The 26383-nt window shown below is 41.1% G+C and overlaps 1 protein-coding gene across 2 annotated transcripts in view; it reads left to right on the forward strand.

The window, feature by feature from the left end:
- Window positions 1-24422, forward strand: part of OTULIN (OTU deubiquitinase with linear linkage specificity) — a 36117-nt gene extending 11695 nt beyond the window's left edge. The window contains exons 3-7 of one of the 2 annotated variants that reach the window (XM_012790264.2): window positions 3935-4029; window positions 7267-7410; window positions 13418-13543; window positions 15996-16265; window positions 18796-24422. In XM_012790264.2, the coding sequence (XP_012645718.1) occupies window positions 3935-4029; window positions 7267-7410; window positions 13418-13543; window positions 15996-16265; window positions 18796-18990 (830 nt within the window). In that variant the 3' untranslated portion in view covers window positions 18991-24422. The remainder of the gene's footprint in view (window positions 1-3934; window positions 4030-7266; window positions 7411-13417; window positions 13544-15995; window positions 16266-18795) is intronic. The other variant, XM_012790266.3, reaches the window with a different exon arrangement.
- The last annotated feature ends 1961 nt before the right edge of the window (window positions 24423-26383 follow it).

Raw genomic sequence — 26383 nt, forward strand, 5'->3', positions numbered from 1 at the left:
GCCACATTATTCTGGTCCTCTATGAAACTTCAGAGGATGCTTGGTTTCTACTGCTGTGGTTTCTCAGAGTTTACGTAGGACATGAAGTCCTTATTAGTTATGTTCCTAAAGAGAAAGAGCATATTCAGCCAGTGTCTGTTACTGCTGAGGGACCTCTCATTTTGTACTTTACAAGCTCTTTGTTGGGATTCTTTTCTGTCTAGCTTTGTAACCCACACAGGTGTTCTAGCTTTTTAGTGGGCCTTATAACTTCCAGCTTCCGTCTGAGAGTAAAATGGATCTTCCTTGCATGTCAGTCCTTCTGGGTTCGTTGTCCTTCCTGAAATAACATTCTTTGGAAGTGTCCCCTCCCCTGAAGCAGAGTGCAGGCAGAAGCAGAAAGTTTTCTTATCCTTTCTGTTAGTGAAAGGATTTTTTTTCCCACCTAGTCTGAGGGTCAGCAAATTATGGCTCCTAGACCAAATCTGACCTGCCACCTGGTTTTGTAAATAACATTTTTGGGGAACATATTAGTTTGCATATTGTCTGTGGTGGCTTTCATGGATGGTAAAGTTGAGTAGTAGTGATAGAAACCTTATGGCCCTCAAAGCCAAAATTGTTTCTTGTCTGGCCCATTTCAGAAAAAGATTGACACTCCTGTCCTAGTCTACCCCCTGTTTGAGAGGCCCAGCTTTCTGCAGTGGTTTCAGTTTTAACTTTCTACCTTCTGAGGGTCTCATTCTTGTCATTGTCACGCATGTGGTAGTTAAAGATCAAGCCTCTTGGTTTGATCATTGGTATTTCAGCTCTTGGCTTATCACAGGAGCTTCAACTTCCCTTATTTTTATTTTTGCCATTAGAAGTGTTCTTTACTGGAAGCCTCAATCAGAGTTTATGTAGTTTCCAATTAAGGAAAGGTACTGTTGTACTCCATAAGCTGTTTGAAGTCAGGTTCTGCCTTGTCCTGTGTCTCCAGCTCCTAGCCTAATGTATGGCATGTAGTAGCCATTGGCATTTTCCCAAAGAATCATAGCAGAACCCCAAATAAGAACCGTATCATTTGATGCTGCCAGCTGTGCAGGTGCCCCAGCTTCCCAACCCTCACGCCCCATGTAGGCCTCAGATTCAACACTGGACTTCAGCCTGTATGAGGCTCTGTGCTGCCTCCCCTCAGTCCTGGGGTGCTTGGCCTACCCTGCTCTGCCCAGAAGGCCAGGGCTTGTCTTGGCATGCACAGGAGAGAGGACTGTAGCAAGGAGAGAAGGAATGTAGACTTCCTAGGAGGCCCTTCCTGAGCTGGAAGTGTGCTCTCTGTTTAGGCTCATAACCCTGCCTGGTGGGCAAAAGTGGACCAGTGACTGTCCTGACTCTCTACATTTGCAGTTCTTCCCTTATGGAGGTGAGTGGAGAGGCAGATACTTGGGAACACGTCTTTCACTAAGTAGACACTCAAAAAATATTTCTTGAATTTAAAAAATCAAGGGTCTTTTTTTTTTAATTTTTTTTTGAGACAGAGTCTTGCTTTGTTGCCCAGGCTAGAGTGAGTGCTGTGGCATCAGCCTAGCTCACAGCAACCTCAAACTCCTGGGCTCAAGCAATCCTGCTGCCTCAGCCTCCCGAGTAGCTGGGACTACAGGCATGTGCCACCACGCCTGGCTAATTTTTTCTATATATATCTATTAGTTGGCCAATTAATTTCTTTCTATTTATAGTAGAGACGGGGTCTCGCTCTTGCTCAGGTTGGTTTCGAACTCCTGAGCTCAAATGATCCGCCCACCTCGGCCTCTCAGAGTGCTAGGATTACAGGCGTGAGCCACCACGCCCGGCCCCAAATCAAGGGTCTTTATTTAACCACTTCGGTACGGTGCTCACCTGCCGGGAAACCTTGCCCACAGCTGGCACTCGTAGTCCACACGATAGTTTGTGCTGTGCATTGACGACGAATCTGTTTTGCTCTTGTGTGATGAGGAAAGCTTTAAAGCACTGAAAGCTTGTTTTACTTTATAGGCAGCTTTACTTATCATGTAAATCAGAATAGGTAACATATACATATATGTTTTCATTACATTCTTTTTAAATATTCACAATTTTATTTTGATAAATGAAAAATTAGAAAAGTCATGTCATGGCTGTCAGCTGAAGTCGATGCTCAGCTGTGCACCTTCATATCATGGCTGGTGGCTCAAGTTGCTGTGCATATTCTTCTGTGGCTATCGACTATATTCGACGCTGGTACTGAAGTGGTTAAAGATTGGCTGGGCAGTATTGATATCTGTGGTCTCCGTGTATTATACCTCAGGGTCTGTTTCACTTTTAAACTAATCCTGGTGTATCTGTGTAATCTATATATGTATTACTTTCCCTCTTATATAAATGGTTGCTTTTCTTCTAAAAGGATTCACAATGAGATATTTAGAAATAGGCAGTTCTTATAGCTTACTTAAAACATTTTTTATTTACATAAACTGCAAGGAGAGTTTAGGGTCTCTTCCTTTGTGTTCCTTTATCATCCTGGCATCCATCACACCCTGGCTTGTAAATGCCTGTTGTCATTTCTTCTTGAGTAATCTGTAAGTCCCTTCAGGACAGAATCTGTGTCTTCATCACCTTTGTATCTCGGGTTCCTAGCTCAATGCTTGGCATGTATAAGACACTCAATAAATATTTGCTGAATTCAGTTGAATAAAGAATTTTTATTCTATGTACAACTTCCTCAGGGGTAAATATATTGAAAGGTACTTCTGTATTTCTATTTTAAAATCATCACTAAGATCTGCATCTTTAATAATTTAAAAAGGAAGTCAAGATGTGCCTGAGGGCTTACCTCATTTTCTTCCTAAAACACACACGCTAACATATGCATGTGCGTGTATGTGCATATACCACAAAAATCAAACCCCAGACCGCCTACATTAAACAAAATCTAAAGGCCATTTTTTTTACTGTAACATTTGTCTGATTGTAAGTTGTGTTTTTAATTTAGGGAGATATGTTATTAGAGTCAAATGAGGTCTGTGGATCAGTAAACATTAAGAGTTTCTGGTTTATTATCAACTACTTCACAGCCTTTGGGATCAGGGTGAGACATAAATTAAGACAATTAAATATAATTTTGTTATAGTAGGTGTTATCTCTTTCTATAGTGAATGTAAAAAACTCATTATGAATTGTTAGAAGTTATTTCTGATAGTCTGGACTGTTTTGTCTTTAATTTGATTAGAAAAGTATTCATAAACACATGTGTCAGTGCAGTTCCAGGTGCTGTGGACAGAACACAGCTGAGAAACAGGGCCCCTCCCTCAGGAGCTCATGTTTTACTGTGTATATGGTTGTGTGTGTCAGATGTTGGTAAGTTCTAAGAGGAAAAACAAAATAGTATAAAAGAAATAGCAGAGTGTGTGTGAGATATTATGGTATTGGGGCATCAGGTGACACTGGAGCAGAGGCCTGCGTGGAGTGAAGGAGCTTCCCAGCAGGTATAGAGAAGAGCAAGGCAGTTGTGCTGGGGAGTTCCAGGGGGCTGCAGGTTGGGCTGGGGCAGGGGTCTGTTCATGGAGTGGTGGGAACTGAGGTCAGAGAGGTGGCAGGGGCCTTGCGGGGAATAAAGCCATGAGACAGGAAGCCCCTGGAACTGTCTGAGCCCAGGACCAATGAATGTCATCTGACTCATGTTTAGGTGGATCACCCTGGCTAGCTACCAGGTGGAGAATGGTATGCAGAGTGTGGTGACAAGGGAGTCCCACTGGGGATCCCCAAGGTTATCTAAGGGTGAGGAGATGGTGGTCTCAGGGGGTGGGCAGTGGTGGAATTTTGGATTTTTTGAAATGAAGTGAGAAAGAAAAGTGAGGAGTGAAGTGTGACTTCCTGCAGGTAAAGCAGTTACTATTATTCTGATTATGCTTTGGTTTATTATTTTATTATTTGCCTTTTTTTTTTTTCCTGGATTTGTTAATAGAACCCAGGTTAAGTGTGGCTCCTGAAATGGATATTATGGACTACTGCAAAAAAGAATGGAGGGGAAATACGCAAAAAGCAACATGTATGAAAAAGGTATGACACAGAGGTGCACATATTTCAATCTTTCAAATAGTCTATCATAAGTTATTTAATATGTCATTTTGTATTTTTAGACATTTGTTAAGATGACTGCTATTAGACTTTGTAAATATTGGTGTTCTAATTTTAGAGATGAGGAAACAGACTCTAAAGGGACTTGTTTAGAGTCACAGTATTAATATAGAATTAGCATCAGTTATTCAGTAACTTAATTTCTTTGAAAAACATACAAATGACTCTGCTGTTCAGAGTTGGGCCAGCCATTGGTTGTCCTCTTGGGGTCATTTGGGAATAGCCTTTTGGCCTAGAGTGATAAAAGCCTCAGGGATGCTTCAGGCTGATTCTATACCCCTATTTTCTACAACACCCTGGCTTCTCGGTTACACACCCTCCAGTTCTAGGGACCTAGAACCTGTCTGCGTTCCCTACATAGAAGGATCTGGAACTGTTTCCTTCATCTAGGGCATACCAGGAGCTGTCCCCTACCAGTCCTATTGCATAGATTGGCAACAGTTTCCAAGGCTGTGGGATGACAGTGGGAGCTCCCGTGATATGGTCCCTCTGTAGCTATTTGGGCTGGTTCATTGCTTAGCTCAGCTCAGACACTGTGGCCCATTTATACTACCTGGCTGATTGAGCAGCAGACCCTGTGGGCTGTCTACCCTCAGATGTATTTGAAATCCAACATTCCTTATTAGTAAGTTGAAGCATGTGAAATTGCAACTATTTGACCACTGACCATTTTTGAGCTATAAAAATGACAGTTGCAACCTAAATCTACCACCTTTTGTAACCTCTGGGTTATATCTTTTGTTCATTTTTCTCTTGGGATTATTTACATTATGAATTTGAATGTACTTTTTATGTATTAGATATACTGGCCTGTCATTGATAGAAATATCTTTTAACTTTTTTTTTTGCTTAGAACTTTATTGTTCAGGATTTAAAAATTTAAAATATTTGAATACATTTATTCTTTTCCTCAGAGCTTGTTTTTGTAGAAAATATTGTTCACCTTTCAGCTTGTACATTAACTGCCAATGGGTTGACCCTAATCAAAATGTTGCTGCCACTTGTAAAGTACTGAGAACAAGCGGCAGCTCTGCTCCCTGCAAGTCTGGTATGTAGACTCTTTGTTTTTTAGGCAGTTGTTAAAGAACTTAGTCATGAAATACGTGGGACTCTTAGCTCCTGCCAGAGGTTAAGAATATTTATGAATATGCTATTGGCTATTGTAGATTTTTCAACCTCCAGCCTTGTATCAAACTAGATAACAAAGCCAAGTATCTAAACCATATTTTCTCATCTTCCCCAAAAATGCTTTCACTGACTTGTAATTTTATTTTATAACCTTAGTCTATTCAAAGGATCTGTTCTAATTGTTGGCATCTTAAAGTCCACAATTGAAGATGTCTGAGTTTTCCAAATATTCCATAGTTTGGAACTCATGCTAAAATTATTCATTTATGGGTTTAGTTCTAGGGAAAGAAAGATTTGACCTTGCAGTTGGATATTTTCAGTTATCAGATAATCAAAGACACATCAGTTAGAAAACCATCTCATTAGGATCCTTGGCAGTAATTAGAGTATTTCAGGTGCCTCATAACAGCTTTCATCTCAGTTCTGTTTTAGTACTTATTTGTGTAATTGTCTATTTTTGTTTTGGATATTCTTTTGGAAGTATATATAAATCCAAATTTAATTTTAAAAAGCTTGATTCACCTCTGAAATAATATGAGTGATTTATGCATTTGGAAAGGTGCAGTTGCAGTTCAATTTGCCATTGTAAGTATTCCAGGGTAGTTGGGGGTCCATCATAGGGAAAAGGTACATGTTAGTAGATGTGATTCTGCCCAATGGGCCATTTTATGCTGCAATGGCTGGACCACTAAATAAAAATATGACTCTCAAAATTTTGTTATTAGAAATAAGTACTTTTATATTCACTTAGAACATTATCCTACAACTTGAACCTTAAAAACAACTAATAATAAGGTTCCAGTATTTAGACACGTAAGATGAGGTGGTCTGCGTTTCAATGAGGGTGACACTCCTTTCTTTATATAAGTGCAGGGTAGGAAGTAGGTTTTGAGTGACTATAAAGGAAGAGCAGGATGAGTGAAAGGGATGACTGGATCTGTGGCCAGGGGGGTTCGGACACAGCAAAGTTGGTCCCCATGACTGTGAAGTATCCAGCTGGATAAGTCAGGGCATCGCACGTACTGATGAACCAGAGTCACTAGGATTTTATGGTGTCCTTTCCTGGGGTATGTTTCAAAATGGTCTGTTTGGATGGCTATTTTTGGGAAACCAAGCATGTCACTGAACAATTTCATTTCCTTGTTTTACTTCCAGACTGAGCAAGAGTGACACTTCAATCTACCTTTTTTTTTTTTTTTTTTTGAGATAGGGTCTCGCTTTGTTGCCCAGGCTAGAGTGAGTGCCATGGCGTCAGCCTAGCTCACAGCAACCTCAAACTCCGGAGCTCAAGTGATCCTCCTGCCTCAGCCTCCCGAGTAGCTGGGACTACAGGCATGCGCCACCATGCCCGGCTAATTTTTTCTATATATATTAGTTGGCCAATTAATTTCTTTCTATTTATAGTAGAGACGGGGTCTCGCTCTTGCTCAGGCTGGTTTTGAACTTCTGACCTTGAGCAATCCCCCCGTCTCGGCTCAATCTACTTTTTAAAAAAAGTCTAAGAATTATCCAGACATCTCCTAGCATGTAGACTTTTATATATACATATACATATATACACATATACACACACACCCTCCTTAGAAACTTGGGGTTTTGTATATTTTTTAAATATGGAGATATAAAACTTATACATGTCTTTTTTCTTACCTCTTTATTAAAGAGATTAAGGTCAATGTAAATACAGATTAAACCCTTCAAAATGTTTATTATTAGTAAGTGTTACAGTAGTTACTTAAAAGGAGAAATAGGACTCTAACTTTGGGGGTGGCTAGTACTTTAATACTTGGTTATTATTTTGTATGTCTGACCTGTTGCATTTGTTACATATGCTTATATTTTGTGCAGTGTTAATATTTGTTTATTTCTTTTGAAATAAAAAGGAATTTGAACATCTTACATGAAAGACTCAGCCAGTCTTGTTTCCTTTTTTCTAGTGATACCAGGCAGGTATTTTCCACAGGAACAAAACTCTCACTGCTTTCTAAAGTCGGTAATGACCATTTTTAATTCTTTGATACTTTTCCCCAGGGCTATGAGGAGGTTTCTCAGAGATTCACCTCCATAAGGCGAGTCCGTGGTGATAATTACTGTGCATTGAGGGCCACACTGTTCCAGGCCATGAGCCAGGCAGCGGAGCTGCCCCACTGGCTGCAGGACCCGGAGCTCATATTGGTACGCTGCTGCAGGTTTGAGTCTGCGATGTTTAAAATCGTTTTTGTGAGAGCACTTTAGTTTTCTGCCTGTTGGTACCTGCTAGTATTATCTGGAATATGACATCAGCATATGGGTTTATTTAATTTTGTGTAGCTGGGATGATTTCACATAGTAAAGTGACCAAAAATAATTGGTATTTCCCAGAAGAGAAAAATGATAAACTTTTGTGATCAATTCACCTGAATTAGAGAGCAGATGTTTAGAGTTGGTAAAAAGCACTTAGGAACAGTTTGATTTCAATTTTGGTATTAAATATATTAAATAGGCAGTATATTTTACTGTTTGAGAACCTACCAGGGTTTTAGAATACTTATTTTTTCAGTTTTAATTACAGTTCAAGAAATTAGTACCTTCTGCAAAGTGTGAAGATTGGCTTATTAGGCGGCTGAATAGCAACACTAGAAGAGAGATGATTAATGTCACATGGAGAGAGGCTTCCTGGGAAAGCGAGAGGGCTCTTCCAGGCTTGGCCCTCTTTCGAGTTTGAACCTGCCATCTGCCACATGTTAGAGATGAACTGGGAAGTTACGGATCCGAGTGTCCTCACACAGATAAAGTCACATACTAGGTTGGATGAGAGAATATCCTGGAAGATTTTAGTGGCGGGAGTGATTGATTGGAAATGACAGTATGGTATTAGTTGGAAGAAAACTGAAAGTCTTATGCTTAAATTAGAATAAAACCCCCAACCCAGAAGTGTTAGCTGTTGGAGATCTGCCTACTAGTAATTTATGAAAGGAAAAAAAAGATGTCAGAGGTTTAATTGATTGCAAGTTGTAGGCCCCCCGCCGTGAGCCTGCATGGAGTGTAATGGCAGCAGTAACAATGCCCTGGCTACATTTTAGAAGGAATGCTTCTGAGAATCAGACAGTGGCAGCCCTTCCTTCAACTGGGCTGGTCAGAGACCATCTTTAGGACCGAGTTGCACTGTGTGCCTGTATCCTCATTAAGAGATGGGAGTGTGACCAAGAGAGTTCATCTCATTCTGGGTGCATATGAAGGCCCTGGGGTGTTTGCCTTGAATAAAGACTTTTAGAGGAAACTTGTTGCTGGCTGAGCTAGTTAGAGGCCTTATGGGTGGACAAAGGATCACTTGCTCCAGAGGGCAAAACCAAGACTGGTAAGTGGAGGATACTGCTTGTCTGTTGCATAATAATTTTAAAAATCAACATAAAATCAGCACACCTATATCAACTGTCAAAATGACATTTGGACCTAGGCGCAGTGGCACACACCCGTAGTCCCAGTAACTTGGGAGGCTGAGGCAGGATCTCTTGAGCCCAGGAGTCCAACCTGAGCAACATAGCAAGACCCTATCTCTTTAAAAAGAATCTAGGAAAGATATTTTCTTCTAAGCAAAGATGTCTGTCATCTTAAGCAGATTTTTCAGATTAGCTTATTTCTTTCTTATAGAGGCAAAAGAAATTGATACACTAGACTTTTTTTCTTTGCAAATGATGTCATTTATTAATAGTAAAATATTTCCAAATTGTTGGTCAGTCAGCAAAATCATGCCTGTGCATAGAGATAAGCCCCCACTAGAGAAACAGTGATTTCACTGTCTTTGCTTTAAGTTCTGTACTTGACAACCATAGTTTAATTTCCAGATTGTGACATAAGATCCTCCTCAATTTTAGGCCGTTTTCTTTTTGAATCTTTACCTTTAAGGAGTTATTTAGATTTATGGACTTAATTGACATTGAATTTGAATTTTATACTTTTTGAGAAAATCTGGTGTAAATAGTGTCCCAGGTAATTAAAAATATAAAATATGCCCTAAAAAAATAAAGTACAATGTCCTTTTTCTTTTGCTAAAAAGATACATTTGGATAACATCATCTGCCAAAGTAAAAATCGTCTAGATAGATTGTGTTCAGTCTTTTATCAGTATTATTAATAGAATATGTTACATGTGTGAGTGGTGGGGCTTTAAGGTGTTTTTTATGACTTAATTTGTGTAATGTGAAAATAGTTTTTAAGTTCTCAAGTGTACTTTCCAGTTTCTTCCCTTTTCTGTCTGTCTCAGAGAGTATATTTTTCTCTTGGTAGTACGATCTAATTAGTTGGTCACAGTGATATTATTTTTGTCATCTAACTTTTATTGAATGTCAAGAGGCCTGTGTCAAAGGAAAAAAACACATCGTACCTGCCTGTGAGTTTAGTGTTTACATTTATTAAACTTTGGTTCTTCTAAATATCAGCTGAAGAAATGACTTTGTTCTTTTCTTGCTCTTATCCTTGTGCTGATATTCCAGTCCCTGGCAATTTCACATGATTTGGACACTTTTGTCACACTGTCTGTTTTGTTGTATTGCTTCTGAAATATGACCGGGTGACAGATTCAGCACATGCTTCACTTCAAGGGGCCAGTGGAGGAGGGAAAGGGTTTATAAGCTTAGTCTGGTTGTGCTGGCCAGATGCTTTTGAACTTCCTCCCAGGCATCCTACAGACCCCCTGTGGCTACCTTCTATTCCTGATGTCACTCTGGCCCCACCACCTGCCTTTTCCTTGGGAGGTTCATTCTGACAGGGCCTTTGATGAGTGAGAAGCCGTGTGTCTCAGCGTGACTGCAAGAAGTCAAAGTTGGAACCATTAGTTAGTTGTATTTGTGTCCATTTGCAGATTGAGAGATTGTTCTCTTAGAACACGATTTGGTTTCAGGATATTAAAGGGAAACAAGAGAGCTAAACTGAGCGACCCTTCCCTTCATTTGGGCTTGGGGAAGAGACCCTAGGCTTCCTTTGTGCTGGTGCCCACTTCTCTGGCCTGCTCTGTTCCCTGCCTGTGAGGTGAACTTTGTCCTTATTGTCCCTCCTCACAGTTCACCCATCCCCTCATCTCCTGTCATCCTTCCTGGGCTTCCTGTTGTTGTTTCTGTGTCTGTCCAGATCCTAGTCTCTGTGTTTGACTGCCATCTGGTCATCTGACCCTGACCCCAACCACAGAGATGGCTTCATCTGGCTAGTCTTAAACTTGGGACAGCATCTTGGTCCCTGAGAAGAGGTGTTGTTTAGAGCAGGAGTCCCTTGGTTTCCATGTTCACTAAATTTTAGAATGTCTCTGAACAGGTGGGACACTGATAATATTTGCTTAGAGTGGGATAGAATGTGTAATCGGAGCTCTTTTTTAAGAGTAGTTTGGAGGATGACACATTTTTGTTACTTGCTGTCTTCATCATGATGTCAAGAATTACACACATTTGCTTGAGAAAACAGGATGTTTTATAGTTTGGTCACAAATGAAATTATACCTAAGCTAATTACTGTGTTTCCCCGAAAATAAGACAGGGTCTTATATTTATTTTTCCTCAAGAAGACACCCTAGGGCTTGTTTTCAGGGGATGTGTTATTTTCTCCTCAAAGCCTCAGCTTGCAGCACGCACAGGATGGCCGGGACCTGACAGGGGGAGCTAACCTTGTTGGTGGGGCTGCCCACACCTTTCTGGTCACCTCTGGGATAGTAGCTGTCACGACGGGGCAGATGAGAAGGGCTGCTCATCTTCTTTACTGCTCCGCGACGAAATGCATGCGTTGTGCAGATACGCTGCATAGCCATGCCCATCACTAGGTCTTATTTTCTGGTAAGGGCTTATATTGCGCAAATGCTTAGAAATCCTGCTGGGGCTTATTTTATGGGTAGGTCTTATTTTCAGGGAAACATGGTACCTACTTTATTCTTAAATACTTCCAGTCACTGTTCTCATTTAAATTTCATTTCTTGCTTAAATCTCACTTATTCTTATAGAAGTTTGGTCTCTGTGCTTAGAAAAGAATGGCTATTTACAAGTGTTCCATGTGTTAAGACCCCTGAAAGCATTTAAAGTTATATTTACATTTTTCTTCTGAATAAGTAATTCCAACTCCATTATTCTTTTCTAATGCCTTATTGTTTTGGGCTTTCTGTAGGTAGGATTTCCACTGTGGAAGTACAGAACCCTGAACTGGATCACTTTAGCAACAGTTTGACCAATGTGTGGAAGACATGAGGAAACTGACTTTCATTGTTTCACTCTGTGTAGTTAGATTTTTGGGGTCTCCAGAGTAATTCAGTGGAGTATTTGCCTGATTCTTAGATAACTGTGTAATGTCACACAATGCTCAGGTGGTCTTCTGGGCTTCCCTTCACCTCATTTCCCATCTCACATCTGTGTAGTGCTAATATTTTCTGCTTAGTTGTATTAATAGTTATTTGTGCCCAGTTGTAATTTCAGCTTATTGCCACTTGAGGGCGTGTTAGATTCTGGTGATAAGTATGCGACTGAATTGAGAGTTTTTGCTGCAGAGCTGCCCACATGTGGCTGAAATACAGGACAGTGTGGGCGCAGACCTGGGCTGGTGCAGCTCTTAGGTGGGTGGTCATTTGTCATCCTAATAAGATGAGAATATGACTGCTCCTCCCTTTAGTGGGTGATGTAGATTGTCATTGCTGTGTAACATTGAAGAGTAATTTACATCCCTTTTGTGTGGTTCTGTGTTTTGTAGAAACGAAACCACCCAATTTCACGTGATTGCTACAGACTGAGAAGGTACAATGGGAATTACCATTCAGGAAATGGTCTTTTGTGCCTTAGATTCCAATAGAAGTGAACATACAGCCTCATTTAAAACTGTATTTATAACCGCTAAACAACTTCGGGTTCCTTGTAGGATAAGATTTAGTTATTATTTAATGATCTTTTGACTTGGAGGTGAAATTTTTTCCTTTCTAAATTTTGTAACAGTGAAGTGACATGCTTGTGCCCAGCCTCATTATATGCTTTTTCTCCTGACACACCCAAGACTGTTGGGAGAGTCTGACTTTTCCCATGCTGTCATCAGTCAAGTTGTGTCTCAGCTTGCCTTTCATGCTGCAGATTCTGTTGATAATTAGGGGGAAACAAAATAACAAATACTCCAGGGGAAAAAAAAGGAAAGCAGAAATGTAGTGTTGAGCTGTCACTTTTTTCATGAGCTGTGTGCATGGTCACAGCTCCCTTAACTGATCCCTGCTGTTGCTTCTTAGTTGTATTTTTTATCGTACAATGTTGATTGGGCATTAAACTAGATAAATATTCTTTCTTTGGATGTTAACCACTTCGGTACGGCACTCACCTGCCTTGCCCATAGCCGGCACTCACAGTCCACACGATAGTTTGTGCTGTGCATTGACAACAAATCCCTTTTGCTCTTGTGTGATGAGGAAAGCTTGAAAGCACTGAAAGCTTATTTTACTTTACAGGCAGCTTTACTTGTAATGTAAATCAGAATAGGTAACATGTACATATATGTTTTCATGACATTATTTTTAAATGTTCACAATTTTATTTTGATAAATGAAAAATTAGAAAAGTCATATCACAGCTGTCGGCTAAAGTTGCTGCGCGTGTTCATCTGTGGCTATCGACTATAGTCGATGCTCGTACCGAAGTTGTTAAATCTTTGACCACTGGTACCGAAGTGGTTCAATAATCTATGTGTTACTATTATTTAACAAAAGGTCTTTCTTCTTTTTTTTAGTGGCTTTTAAAAATATCTGATATTAGATTTTATTTTCCTAATCAGGGAAGGAGCAGGTTTGACTTTACCCTGTACCATCTCACGTGGCTTGGAAAGTACCTTCCTGTGTTAGGTAGTGGTGGGGAGGTGATGGTGGTTGGTGTGAGGACACACTCTGGCCGTTGTCTCACCTCATCTGTACAGTTGCTGTGGAATGTCCCTGGCCGTGGTTGGAGTCCCATAGGGTAGATTGTGCCTTTGTATCTGAGTCAACAGCACCATTTCCTCCAGCGGCCCTCTGAAGGGTAGTACTTTCTAAGTTTCTAACTTCCAAATTTAGGTCTTCCATCCTAAACCCACATGACAGATTTTCAGGAATTCTGAAAACAGGTAGGTTTTATAGGCTTGTGGTTTCTTTACAGCTTGGATTGTGTGATGGATTTCTTGGAATGTTAACACCTCTTTATCTCTTTGTTTCTTGATGTTCTAGTTACCAGAAAAACTCATAAGCAAATATAGCTGGATCAAGCAGTGGAAACTTGGACCGAAATTTGATGGGAACAGTGAGGACCTGGTTGATATAATTATGGATTCCCTCACTCTGCTAAGGAAGAAGGTTTGAAAGCATGTAGTTTCCTGTCTCTGATAAGTGTGAAGCTCTTGTTCCTGATTGCCCCTGCAGACCAGCTCTTAGTCTTCACTGTGTGGGTTATCAAACACTCTAGGCTGATTTTTAGGCAAATTGATTTTAAATGAGCACAAAGTCCTCCCATGAGGTCTTTGGAAAAATGGAGACATATCAACATTATATATTCTTGGAGGAGATGCTGTAGATTAGTGTATTAGATAATGAAATGTTTAACTTTCTTAAAAGGAAAACTTAACAAATGTAGTTTTTGTTCTAAGTCAGATTAATAAGTTTCAGGGATATTATTTAGTCCCTATTATGGCATTGTCAGTGATACTAATTCACATTTATTAAATTCTTCCCAATTATGCTTGTGTTTTAAGATTTTGTCTATATTAAGTACTTCTTTTCTTTCTCAGTGATTTTCTAGTTAGCAGATTCAGTAACTTGTCTTTTGAAAACTGTCCTTAGAGCTTCTTTGGAACAAAATTGTAGGGATAACTTTGTTTGCCAATTCCTGTTGATTTGGTGTTTGAAATTCTGCATTTCTATGGCTTTCCACTGTCTCCTCTGTGTTGCACATCCTGCTTGCACACTGGCCTGCACTGCCCTCTAGGGTGCTTGCTTTCAGCAGCTTGGATCCCTTCTCACTAGCAACCCCCAGTTGAGAGCCTGAGAGCCTGTCCATTGCTGCAGGCTTTGTCGAGGGTGGTGGGGGGAGTGTTGGGTAAGGAGGGGGCAGACAAACTTTCAGGGTCCTTCATAGCACATACCCCGGGTGGTGATCTGTTCACTCACATGTGATCTGATGCCCCATTATGTTTTCAGTTCCATGAGGGACTGTGTCTTGTGCATTTTGTACCTCATGCCTGGCAGCAAGCCTGGCACAAAATAGTCATTTGGTAAATGCTTTATTTAGTGAATGAACTGAGGTCCCTGACTTCCTAGAACCTAGTTTTTACTTACAAAGATAAGAAATGTTTACTGGAAAATACACTGTCAAAGGAAGAATAGTAGTTTTTATCCTTCTACTTTAAAGAAATGGGAGAGAAAGGAAGAGGGATTCTGTGCTTGTTACCTGTTGGAGTGGACTGCAGGACTTTGTGTTGCCCAGTCCCTGAGTTAGTGGAAGGCTGAGGGCAGGGCTCTACCGCTGTGAGTGTGAACAGGAAGGCTCTTCAGCTTAGCCACAATTCCCAGTTTCCTTTTTATCTTTCTTTAAGGTCTTGCAAAATTGCTATTTTTGCTTTATTAGATATGTCTACTGTAATTAGACCCTCATTTTTGTAAATGTCTGTGTGATGTCAATTTATAATAACATTGAAATTTTTCATTAGTATTGTGAGCTGCATTACTAACACTTCTGTGTCACGCTCTATACTAAAAGTTTTGTATATTGCTTAATTCTCATAACTATGACGATGGTGTTGCTGTGGTCACCTCCATTTTATAGATGAAGAAACTGAGGCCAGGAGGTTAGCTAAATGTGCTACAAAAGCCACCAGCTGCTTGGTGATGAGTCCTTGATTCCATCCCAACTGTTCAACCTCTAGACCTTTGTCCTTGATTGACAACTTCGTCTACTTCTGGATGATACGAGATTTAGACAACATGCTCTAGCTTCCAACCCAAATATTAGAGTTCTGTGCAATCATTACCATTAAAATTTACTGTTGGATTTAAAATCTGTAATGGTGTTTCAGAGGGGCACTAGTTATTGGTTATTCATAAGGAGTGGTATTTATGTTGGCATCTCTGTTCTTATTCAGTGTAATTTAAAAGCACATATATTCATAGGTTTTCTTGTTCACTTAAAGAGTTTGCATATGTTCACTGAGTACCTAATACTCTGCTTTATTCTTAATCAGAGGTGAATAAGAATTTCCTGAATGGATTTATTCATTTGGAGCTCATGTATAGTTTTGAGGTTAGAGGGGCAAGTTTAGTAAACTAATATTCAGGAAACCTCACTCTCTTCCTTGCTTATCTTTCATTTTGGAGGGTTGGCTTTGTGTTTCTGGGTGCGAACATTCCTGTAAGCCCTGTGAGAGGTGGGGAATTGTAGCTGCCCTTCACAGCTTCACACACAGGCCTCCCACATGCATGTTAGCTCTTCCATAGGTATCTCTGATTGACTGCTTCAATCTCATAGCCTAGGAAGTTAGGGGAGTCAAAATTTTTGTTCCATGGCCCTAGTACTTCTCCTTATTGCACTGTACTTTTGTTTCAAATTAATGGAGGAAAAAACGGAATAAGGAGTTTTTGTGATCTAAAGAGAATACCATTGTTTGAGATGGAAACTTAGATGTTGTGAACATTGATATGTGACCCATGGTCACCTACTTTTGAAAATAACTTTGTGCTTATAGGATGGAAGTATGAAAAAACAGGGATTTTGTAGAATAGAAATTCTAATTATTATATAACTTTCTTATTGTAGTGGACAGGCTTGGCTGAAATGAGAACTGCTGAAGCAAGGCAGATAGCTTGTGATGAACTGTTCACAAATGAAGAAGAGGAATATAGCCTCTATGAAGCTGTAAAATTTCTAATGCTAAACAGAGCCATTGAACTGTATAATGATAAAGAGAAAGGAAAGGAAGTACCATTTTTCTCTGTGCTCCTGTTTGCTCGGGACACATCGAATGACCCTGGACAGCTGTTGAGGAACCACCTAAACCAGGTGGGACATACTGGTGGCCTTGAACAGGTGAGTTGTACCTTTGGGAATATATTAACCCAAAATATAACAGTTTCAGTCATCTAACATCTCACAGCTTTTGTAGGTCAGGAATTCAGGAGCAGCCTAGATGGGTGGTTCTGGCTTAGAGTCTCATGAGGTTGCAGATGTATGTTGTTCAAGTCTGCAGTCATCTGAAGGCTTGACCAGGGCTGGAGGATCTACTTCCCACGTGGCCCACTCACGTAGCTGCAGGCAGGAGAACCCAGTTCCTCATTGGTACTTAGTAGGAGGGTTCAGTTCCTGGCCACGTGGCCCTCTCCATAGGGCTGCTTGAGTGTTCTCACGACATGGCACCTAGCTTCTCTGCGTGATCTAAACAGAGAGCAAGGAGGTAGCCATAGTGTCTTTTATGATCTAATGTTAGAAGTCACACAGTGTCACACTGTATTCTCTTTGCTAGAAGCAAGTCTCTAATCCATTCTACTCTCAAGGGGAGGGGATTTAGGCTCCACCTTTTCAAGTTGAGTGCCAAAAAATTGTGGACATATTTTACAATCAACCACCATTATCTCAGCTGGGGCTTTATTCTGCAGGGTAGTGGGTGGGATTAGTACGCTTGGCTTTAGGAGGGTACAAATAAATGAAGCACTTGGAAGAGCCATTTGAAGGGTATTGTTTAATATTGGCAGCTGTAGCTGCATTAAAAATAGAAATGGATTCACTTTAGCTAGTAGAGCCCAGCCTGCTCTTGCATCTTTTACAGATATGCTAAGTTTGGAGTTTCACACAGACACCCAGTGCAGTATTTTCCTTGAGCCAATAGTTGAGTCACCATACCTTACACTATCTTCAGTGTGTTCTTTTCCCTAAATAGTCTTAATAAGTTTTTTTTTTTTAGTGGAATAGCCAACTATTAAAGTAGCATTAAGGCTGTCCATCAAAGTGCCACCCTCCTATTTATACAACTGACTCTTGTGCCTGCGTCTTTCTGGAGAGGCCCAAGTGCCAGGACAGATGCTGTAAGGAATAGATAACGGAGTTGGGTTTCACTCTGAGCTATCCTGGATGATGGAAGTCTATTCCTTTGTTATTCCCAGTGTGTAGAAAAGAGCAAAGGCTAATAGTTGCTGCTAGGTCAGGCAGGGACTGATGATAGTTATTTAAAAAAATGATCTGTATGCATAATGTGGGTTACTTATGTCTCCTGAACTGTAGCAAATACCTTGCAGTAAAAAGCCTGGTAGTTTGCATATTAGACTGAAGTTAGTCCTTCTTAAGACCCTACGAGGTCTGCTGTAATGATGAGTCCATTCTTTTTTTTTTCTTTTTAGTAGCAGCTCCTTTGAAATGTAATTTGTATATCATATAAGTTCATCCTTTTAAAGCTTTGCAACCCTCACTATAGTCTAGTTTAGACCATTTTAACACTCTCGAAAGAGCCCCCATGCCCATTAGCAGTCACTTTCCCTTCCCCCAGGCCTAGGCAGTCACTAATCTACTTTCTATCTCTCTGGATTTGTCTATTCCGGAAATTTCATGTAAATGAAATCATATAGTATGTAGTCTTTTGTGGGTGGCTTATTTAGCATAATGTGTTTAAGATTCATCCATATTGCAGCATGTATCAGTACTTCATTCCTTTTTATTGAAAAGTAATATCCTATTGTGTGGATATCACATTTTATTCATCTATTCTTCAGTTTGATGGGTATTTACGTTATTTCTACTTTTTAGTTATTGCGAATAAACTTGCTATGAATATTCATGTACAGTTTTTTCTGTGTGTGTGGACATATGTTTTCAGTTCTCTTGGGTATATACCTAGGAGAATTGATAGGTCATATGGTAGTTCTTTGTTTAACATTTTGAGGAACTGCCAAACTGTTAGAGCAGCTGTGCCATTTTGCATTCCCATCAGCTATATATCAGAGTTCCATTTCTCCACATCTTCACCAATACTACTTACTGTCTTTTTTTTTATTGATGTGAAGTTCACATAACATAAAATTAACCATTTTAAAGTATACAACTCAGTGGCATTTTAGTACATTTACAGTAAACCCCATTTGTATGAAATCAGTCCCAAAATATTTTTGTTACCCCCCCCCAAAAAAAACCCCATACAGTCACTCCTCATTGTTATCTTTTTGATTATAGCCATTCTTGTGAGTATGAAGTGGTATCTCATTGTGGTTTTAATTTGCATTTCTCTAATGACTTATGATGTTGAGCATCCCTTCATTTGCATATCTTTTTTGGAGAACTGTCTGTTTAAATCCTTTGCCCAGTATTTAAGCTGGTGGGTGGTTGTTTTTTTTAATTGTTGAGTTATAAGAGTTCTTTATATGTTTTGGATACAGGTCCCTCATCAGACATATGATCCATTCTTGATTATCTGATTAACATAATAAAGGATAAGGGCTGGGCCCAAAGGGGAGGAAAAAAGGTTGTGGCTTCGCCATTGTGCATTTTCTGGGATGATGGGTGGAGCGTGGTGTTAAGCCACGCCCTTCAGTATGGCCTCCCTCAGAACACCCATTTGCTCTTTTCTACCCAGGTTGAAATGTTCCTCCTTGCCTACGCAGTGCGCCACACCATCCAGGTGTACCGGCTCTCCAAGTACAACACCGAAGAGTTTGTTACAGTCTACCCCACCGACCCACCCAGGGACTGGCCAGTGGTCACTCTCATCGCCGAGGATGATCGGCACTATAACATCCCCGTCAGATTGTGTGAGGAGACGAGTCTGTGAGAGACACGCACCCGGACAGCCTAGCAACATGACCAAGGTGCACAGGCAGCTACTGGGCTTGGGCCTCAGGCCTGTGGGTCTCTAGGAATAATCTCTGGGAACTCTTGGGCCCCTGGAAGCTGAGTGGGACTGGGATGTTCTGAAGACTGGCTTTTGATAATAAGAATTAACCAAATCTCTTCTGTCTGTGATGCAATATGTTTCATTGGAGGCCTTCATTCAGAGCATACCTCTTCGAAGGTGCAAACTGTATCTTCTCCATAAGACAAGTATTTTTGTATCAGAGGAGACTTATTTTGGAGAGGAACATGTTCCAGATCAAGACTCTCTCTAATGGCAAACTGGCTTTTAATTTTTTTAAGATGGTAATCTTTTTTTTTTTTTTTTTTTTGTGGTAATGGGTTTCTGTAGTAATCTTCCTACGCAGTCTGCTCAAGTGCTGTAATTCTGGAATGGATCTGTTAATGGCACAGTCATAACATCCTCTGATAGCCTCATCTTCTTATGGAGGGAAGAGCAATGGTTTGGATTTACATATTAATTAAGACTTTTTTAAGCAGATTGTCTTGCAGACTAAGAGTTGGGTCCAAAAGTGGGTTATTTCAAGGCATTTTTTGAAGGATAGAGGAGCCGCAGGACAGTGGTGAGGGAACTTTGAACTTCTTGCTCTGTGTGATTGTGATAGGTCCAATGTCCCAAGCATGCTGGAGTCTGGGGCTTGGTGTGGGTGGCACCCCACGTGGGTGATCACTGCCTGCGCCTGCACTCTGGTGTCAGGAGCTGTTCATTATTCTGAAATTCCATGGATTCCTGATTTTATAGTCAGAACAGAGTTTATTCCACCTGTGTTTTTACAGGAGGAGACCAAGGCCAAATGATCTCAGTCACTGATCTAAGAGGTGGGGCTGAGCTGCAGCCTGGTCTTCCTGTGCTCTTTTCATGCTGGGCTGGAGGGCGCATCTGTTGCCAAATGTACCTCACTCATCTGGTGCAGGGGATGAGAAACAGCAAACTGAGATTTTTCAAGAATAAGTTTAAGCACAAGCATGTAGTAAATATGAGGGTGGCAGGGCTGCATATGCCCTTGATTGGTTTGGAAGCTGAGGGAGGCCACGTTCCTGGTCCTGAGCCATCACCCGCTCAGCACAGGCTGCGGTGGTGACTGGGAGGTGGGAGAGGGGTGGCCCTGCTGCCTTAGGGCCTGGATTGTCCTCCAGGGCTGTGAACCAGAGATATCACTTGTTAGAATTCTATTGGCAGCGCCTGGATTGGCTCAACATTTGTGGCAGTGTGTTTCCCTGAAGTACTGAGCTTTCTGTTATAATTAAAATCTTTATTTGGTCTAATTTAATGTAGTTTATAAGCTATCTAATCTGTTTTTTGGGGGAGGAGCAAACTTTCTTTGAAAATGTAAGTTTTGCTTTTAATTAAAAGTTAAGTCTTAGTTAAGAAAACTCAGGATGCACAAAACTATTCAGACTGTTACTTTAGTATTTTTCCCATTACCTCATCACATTCACCACATTTTGCTAGATGTAATATTCACATTTTGCTAGATGTTAGTTGATTAGAATGTTGGAATCAAATTTTGCTCTAAAGCTGTTGTGAATGTATTAGAGAGGCTTTGTTTTTCACTGTGAAATGCAGTGGTGCCTTGAATAAGCAGGTACCTAGAAGCCAAATTAATAATAATGACTTAGTATTGGCTTTGATGCTTCATTTTAGTATTTGTAACTGTACAACAGGAAATCCTTATCATTGATTTTTGAACATTTTCAAAAATACAACTTGAAATGTTTAGATCATACATGGCTGTAGGGATCTGTGTCCGTCATATATATTGAATCTGATCATTGGTTCATGTGCATTATTGAATTTTAATAATACTCATTTATCTTTGCATTTTGAAAATATCTAATCTTAGTGATCTTGAACTGGATTTTTGGTCAACTTAATTGTTTACATATTTTTTCTTGATCCTATGTATAATATCGTGCGCAGGAATTGTGGTCCTAACCACCACATTGATAAAAGTATAAAAGGGTATGTTTATTTTATGTTGCTTTCTGTTCTAAGGCCTTGTCACTCTGCTGTCAGACTATTGTCCAGTCTTAGTGGGATCATAGCATCAGAGAAGCAAAGCTTTTCAAAGAAACAGTAGTACTTCAGGATATAGAAATGATTGGCCAACTTTGTTTTTTAGAGACAGGGGCTTGCTCTGTTGTCCAGGCTGGAACTCCTGGGCTCCAGCAATCCTTTCGCCTCAGCCTCCCAAATAGCTGGGACTACAGGTGCACACCACCACACCTGGATAATTTTTTTTTTTTTCCTGTAGAAAGATAGGATCTCACTATGTTGCCCTGACTGGCACTTGGCCAACTTTGAAAATAATATTTCTTTGTTGCAATAGGCAGCTTCAGCTGCCCAGAGTCTTAGTTCTCATTCCTGGTCTTGAGCTGGCCTGGTGACTTCAACAGGTTAGAAATTGAATTGAGATCAAAGTGGATTCAGGAGGATAATCAATTTAGAGGGATATGGTATTCTAGAAGAAGGAAAGGTAGGTAGTAGGAACTACACTATGCTCACTTTCGGTCCCAGAATTTATTGCAAGAGTTCAGGGGTTTTTGACCCCATGTAATTGGCAGAAAAAATATCACCTTAAGCAGTCATGATTTAAAACTATGAGCTCCTTTAAGGTACATTTAAACCTAAAAGAATTACCTTGTGTCATGTTCCTTGGAATTAACATTAATGTTTTCCAGAACATTTTCAGAGTCCCCTCCTCACCTCCTGAGCTACTTCTGTATACACAGCATCAATTTATTTCACTGATACATGTGAACAATGATGGCAGCTTTAGAGAATCAGAAGCCAGTAGTGTATGGTCTCTAATATATAACTTGGGCACATGGGATTGAATCTGAAATGTTTGCAGTTCCTCTTCCTTAGAATGGGGTATATATAAAAATGTTTTAAATGCACAGAACAGGATTAATCCTGTTTCCTTTATATAGCCATTATACTTCTATTACACTATTATATATTCAGTTAATATCTAATAAGAGTTTTCTTTGATTAAGGAGGACATTGCCTTTGTATCCTTTTATTCCCCCCCCCCCCAATTTTAGAGCTTATCCTATAATCTCAGGCCACATGAATTGCTAACACATTTGTTAGAAGAAACATTTGTGGGTTTTTATGTGCTTGGCCTTTTCTTTGTGTGTGTAAGATGCTCTGTGTTATCCTGTCCTTCTGATCACCTGCCCTGTGCCCTGAGGTGCTATTTTGCCTGAGTTAGCCCTCTGCTCTTTGAAGATCTTCCAGTGACTGAAGTGCTGTATCACCTTTAATGATAAAGCACTCCTACCATGGCACTGTATACATAGGACTTATATAGACTTCCTGGGTGTGTCTTCTTTTGATGTTAAAATACAGTTTGATCATTTTCCTATCTCTTTTTTCTTAATGCTTTGCAGGTACTCCCCTTTGAAAGCCAGAAAGTACTTTCAGAAGCACAGACTATCGGGGAATCTTACTTGTGGGTGTGCATAAAAATAAATGCCTTTATATAAGATCTATCACTACTTAAAAAAAAAAATAAAACAAAAGGTCTCAGTAGATGTGGAGTGAATCTTAAATCTATGAAGCACATAGAGTTGCCAAATAGTTTAGCAAAGGTAGGCACAATATCAAGTAATTTAAAAATGGTCCAAGGAACTATAGGTGAACTGAAGAAGGAACTGATTTAGAATAAATTTTAAAATGCCATTTAAAAACAAAACAGATGCCAGACAGACCTTCTGTGCTTAAGTTAGAAAAAGATAAAAATCTGAATAAGTAGAAGGTCTTATGTGCATGTATTCTGCAAAGTCCTTTTTCTAAAATTTAAATCCCCCATTTAACAGAAGTGTACTATTTAATGCTCAACTCTTTTGGGAAACTTTGTTTGTGATGTCTTTGAGGAGGTGGAGAAACCAGGGTAGCCAATGCTGAGTTAAGCAGTGGTTTAGTGAATGTGTGAGTAAAGACACATGCAACTGTTTGTTAATGTTCTTGTAATTCAGCTTATACGTTGGAGCCATGAAAAGCACAAAATGAAACTGGTTTGGCTGCCTGCTACCCTTGTCTTTTCTGGAAGTCAGTAGCAGTAGGAGTGAGGTGGGCTTGGCCATGACCAGGAAGGGAGTGTGTGTGTGTTTGTGTGTGTATGCCTGTGCCCGCCACATGTGCGTGAGCATGCACACACATGCATGAAGGTCTGCGGTTTCTTTATGTGCACGTGACACCATAGCTTGGGATCTAGCAGTATTTTGGGATGGTGGAGGCGAGCTGTACCATGTGACTGTATTTTTTTTTCACAGTAAACTGAAATTTATTACTGGGAATGGTGGAGTGGGCTAGTATGTATAATTAAAATATATAGGGTGGCCACTAAGTTTGGAAACATTAATTATATTGAAATGTCATACCAATCCATTTATGATGTATATCTGTTTCCAGAATTTATGCCCAGCTGTTTATTTGAGCATTTTGAATGCTTATTAATAGCATTCAATAGCATTAATGGAAGAGGACATTGATTGGTGTTGTACGTCATTTAATTTCATTGATTTCTTAATTAGAAGTTTGGGTCAGAAATGAAGTTGCCAAAATATGGGTCAATACAAGGAAGGGACAGTGAGGCTGAGAATAGCCACAGTCTCGGCAGTAGTTTTCCCACTAACTAGAAGTGGTTGAGCTTAATTCTGAACTTCAAAATAATTTCTTTGTACTTAATTTTAGGAGCTTTCATTTATACATTGAAAAATGCCTTTATCTGTATTCACATAAATGGTGCTAAAAATGTGATATCCCTACTAGGAGCCTCAGCAGGCCATAGTAATGTTGGTTACTTCTGAATATGGGAACAAAGCCAAAATGAATGTACTCAGTGAGCCTCCTTCTCATTTCCATTGTTTTTATTAAAATTGTTTTGTATTGTTACCTGCATTTTAGCATCTTTAACTTTTTGTATTATGAATTTGGAGAGGATAATAGCCCAGTTTTAGAACTTCTGTCAGTGGGATGGTGTTTTTCTTCCCTGGGGGGTAGCATGCTGTATGAATCTGGCTGGCTCATCTTGGATTGTTTAGCAGTGTCTTCTCTGTTTACACTGTAAGATGTTCAGCATGTGTCAAACATTTTGCTCACTCTGAAAAACATGCCCCTGGGGCTCTGGGCAGTTTGGGGCCTTGCTTCCCACCTGCAGACGCAGCCAGACCACTGGCTCATGGGGCGGGCGTTTCCTCTGTCACTTTGTTGAGTCTCTTGTCTTCACTGTCGGAGGCTGAACTGACTCTGGCATTATGCTGTTGATCCCCTTTTGCAAATCCAGCCACTGTGGATTGTAAAAATAAATAACTAAAAATAAACTTAGAAGATAAAACCCAGAAGCCTGGCTGTGTTGCTGTGGTTAAATGCCTGATTTGAGCACTTCGGTCCAGTGCTCTACCTTTCCAGCACCCCCAGGGTGGGCCTGTGATGTCCAGGTGGCCAACTCTTGACCCTGAGCAGAAGAGTCAAGGGTTTGGGGAGGTGGTATGGGCAGTGCTGAAGAGCTAGAGGAGCTAAAGCAATGAGCACTGTGCTTATTAAACTATAGTGAGTGCTCCAGAAAAGTGAGGTGCATGGTTTTCATCTTGCGTCTGGATTCAACAGCAGTCCCACAGCCCGCCACCAGGGTGAGCTTGGGCAAGTCCCTGAACCTCTCTAAATCTCGGATTCTGTATTTGTGCTGAGCACCGTCTATCTTCAGTAGTGGTGTGGATTAAGTGAGGTGCCATCACTTAATAGAGGCTTAGAGGAAGATCCCCTGGGCCTGCAGAGCAGGGCTGCAGCCACAGTCCTGACTCAGCCTCAGCCTCGCTGTGTGTTTGCTGAGGAGACCCCCTCCTACCCGGCGCCCTGCCTCCCCAGCCCTCCCAGCCTTCGCAGCGATCTGTGCCTGACTCCAGGGTGGGATCACAAGGCAACTGTTTTTGTCTTGCACTATTCAAGATGTGTTCAAGGGAAGAACTTCTTCCCTAGCCCTGGGTAAAAACTCAGGGTGGCCTATGACCTTTCTGAGTACTCTGGGGTAAGAGAAAGACCTTCTAGTCCTCTTGCCAAATGCTAATCTAATTCAGAAACTGGAATATCCAATCTGTGTAAGAGTCAGAGCTATGACCACTTGCTGACTGTCCTGTCTTGCTTTCATGAATTGGAACAGGAGAAGGGAGGGAGCAGAGATCTTAACTCTTGATGGTAATGTCCTAACTGGCCTCACTCCCTGGGCCTAGCTGGGGCTTGCTCTCATTCTTAATGGGGTACTTTCAGGGTTCTTTGGAGATCCCTCTGTCCCCTCACCTCTTACTCACAGCTCAGGGCCTCTTCAAGTGCCCTGATAAAGGCAGCTCCCCAGATGGGGTAATGCTGTCCATTCTGACCTGCCACTTCCTCCTCTGCAGCTCCTGGAAGCCAGTGATGGCTCCAGCTTCTTCCTTCTGAGCCCTGTTCCCCCCAGCACCCCAGTAGCTGTTGGACAAGGCCCTAAGATGACCCGCAGTCCAGCTTGTTGATCTGTGCAGCCCAGGTCTGGGCCAAGGGAAAGACCCTGCACCTCTTGCCCTCAGATGTGAATCTCTTGTGAATCTCAGATGTGCCTGCCAGCGCCAATGTCCTTGTTCTGTTAGATCTGACAGGGGAGCCGGACACCCGTCCACTGACCCCAGTACTGCAGGGGCCCATTTCCGGCTCTCTGAAGAGCCCTCTCACCCGAGACACATTCACAGTCCCCAGGTGGGACTTGGCGCTACTCTGCAAAGAAACCATGTCTACCAACTGAATACCTACTCTTGGTCCTTTTGTGCCTTCACTGTGGGTGAGGGACAAGAGTCGGAGAGTTAAGACTGTGGGACGGGAGGTGGGGGCACCATCAGTCCCTGTTGGTGATGCAGCTTCCCCTTAGGTGGTAGTGTCCTTTCTCGCTGGATCCTCATTTTCTACACATAAGCCAGGTGTAGCTTGGTGCTAACTCACGTTAAGTGTCAGGCCACCTTGCAGCAACCCAGTTCCAGAGTGTGAGGGAGGACCGGCCTGGAAACAGAGTGTTCTAGAAACATCTGTCTCAGGCTGCTGGGTGCGTGGGTTGTGTGCTGCAAAGCTCTAGGAGGTGTCATTTACATTGTAGTCTAGGGGACACGCGAGCCTGGAGAAGGGAGACCGTTTCGGAGGCTCGTGTAGCATCCAGGCCCTAGGTGAGCAGGAGCCCCTGAGCAGGGCAGGTGGGCTGGAGGGGAAGAGGGAGGATGGACGGGAGAGATACTAGGAGGAGGCTCAACGGGGCTTGGTGACTTGATGGACGTAGGAGTAGGAC

This window comes from Microcebus murinus, chromosome 11 (genome assembly GCF_040939455.1).
Source record: "Microcebus murinus isolate Inina chromosome 11, M.murinus_Inina_mat1.0, whole genome shotgun sequence".
Taxonomy (NCBI): Eukaryota; Metazoa; Chordata; class Mammalia; order Primates; family Cheirogaleidae; genus Microcebus; species Microcebus murinus.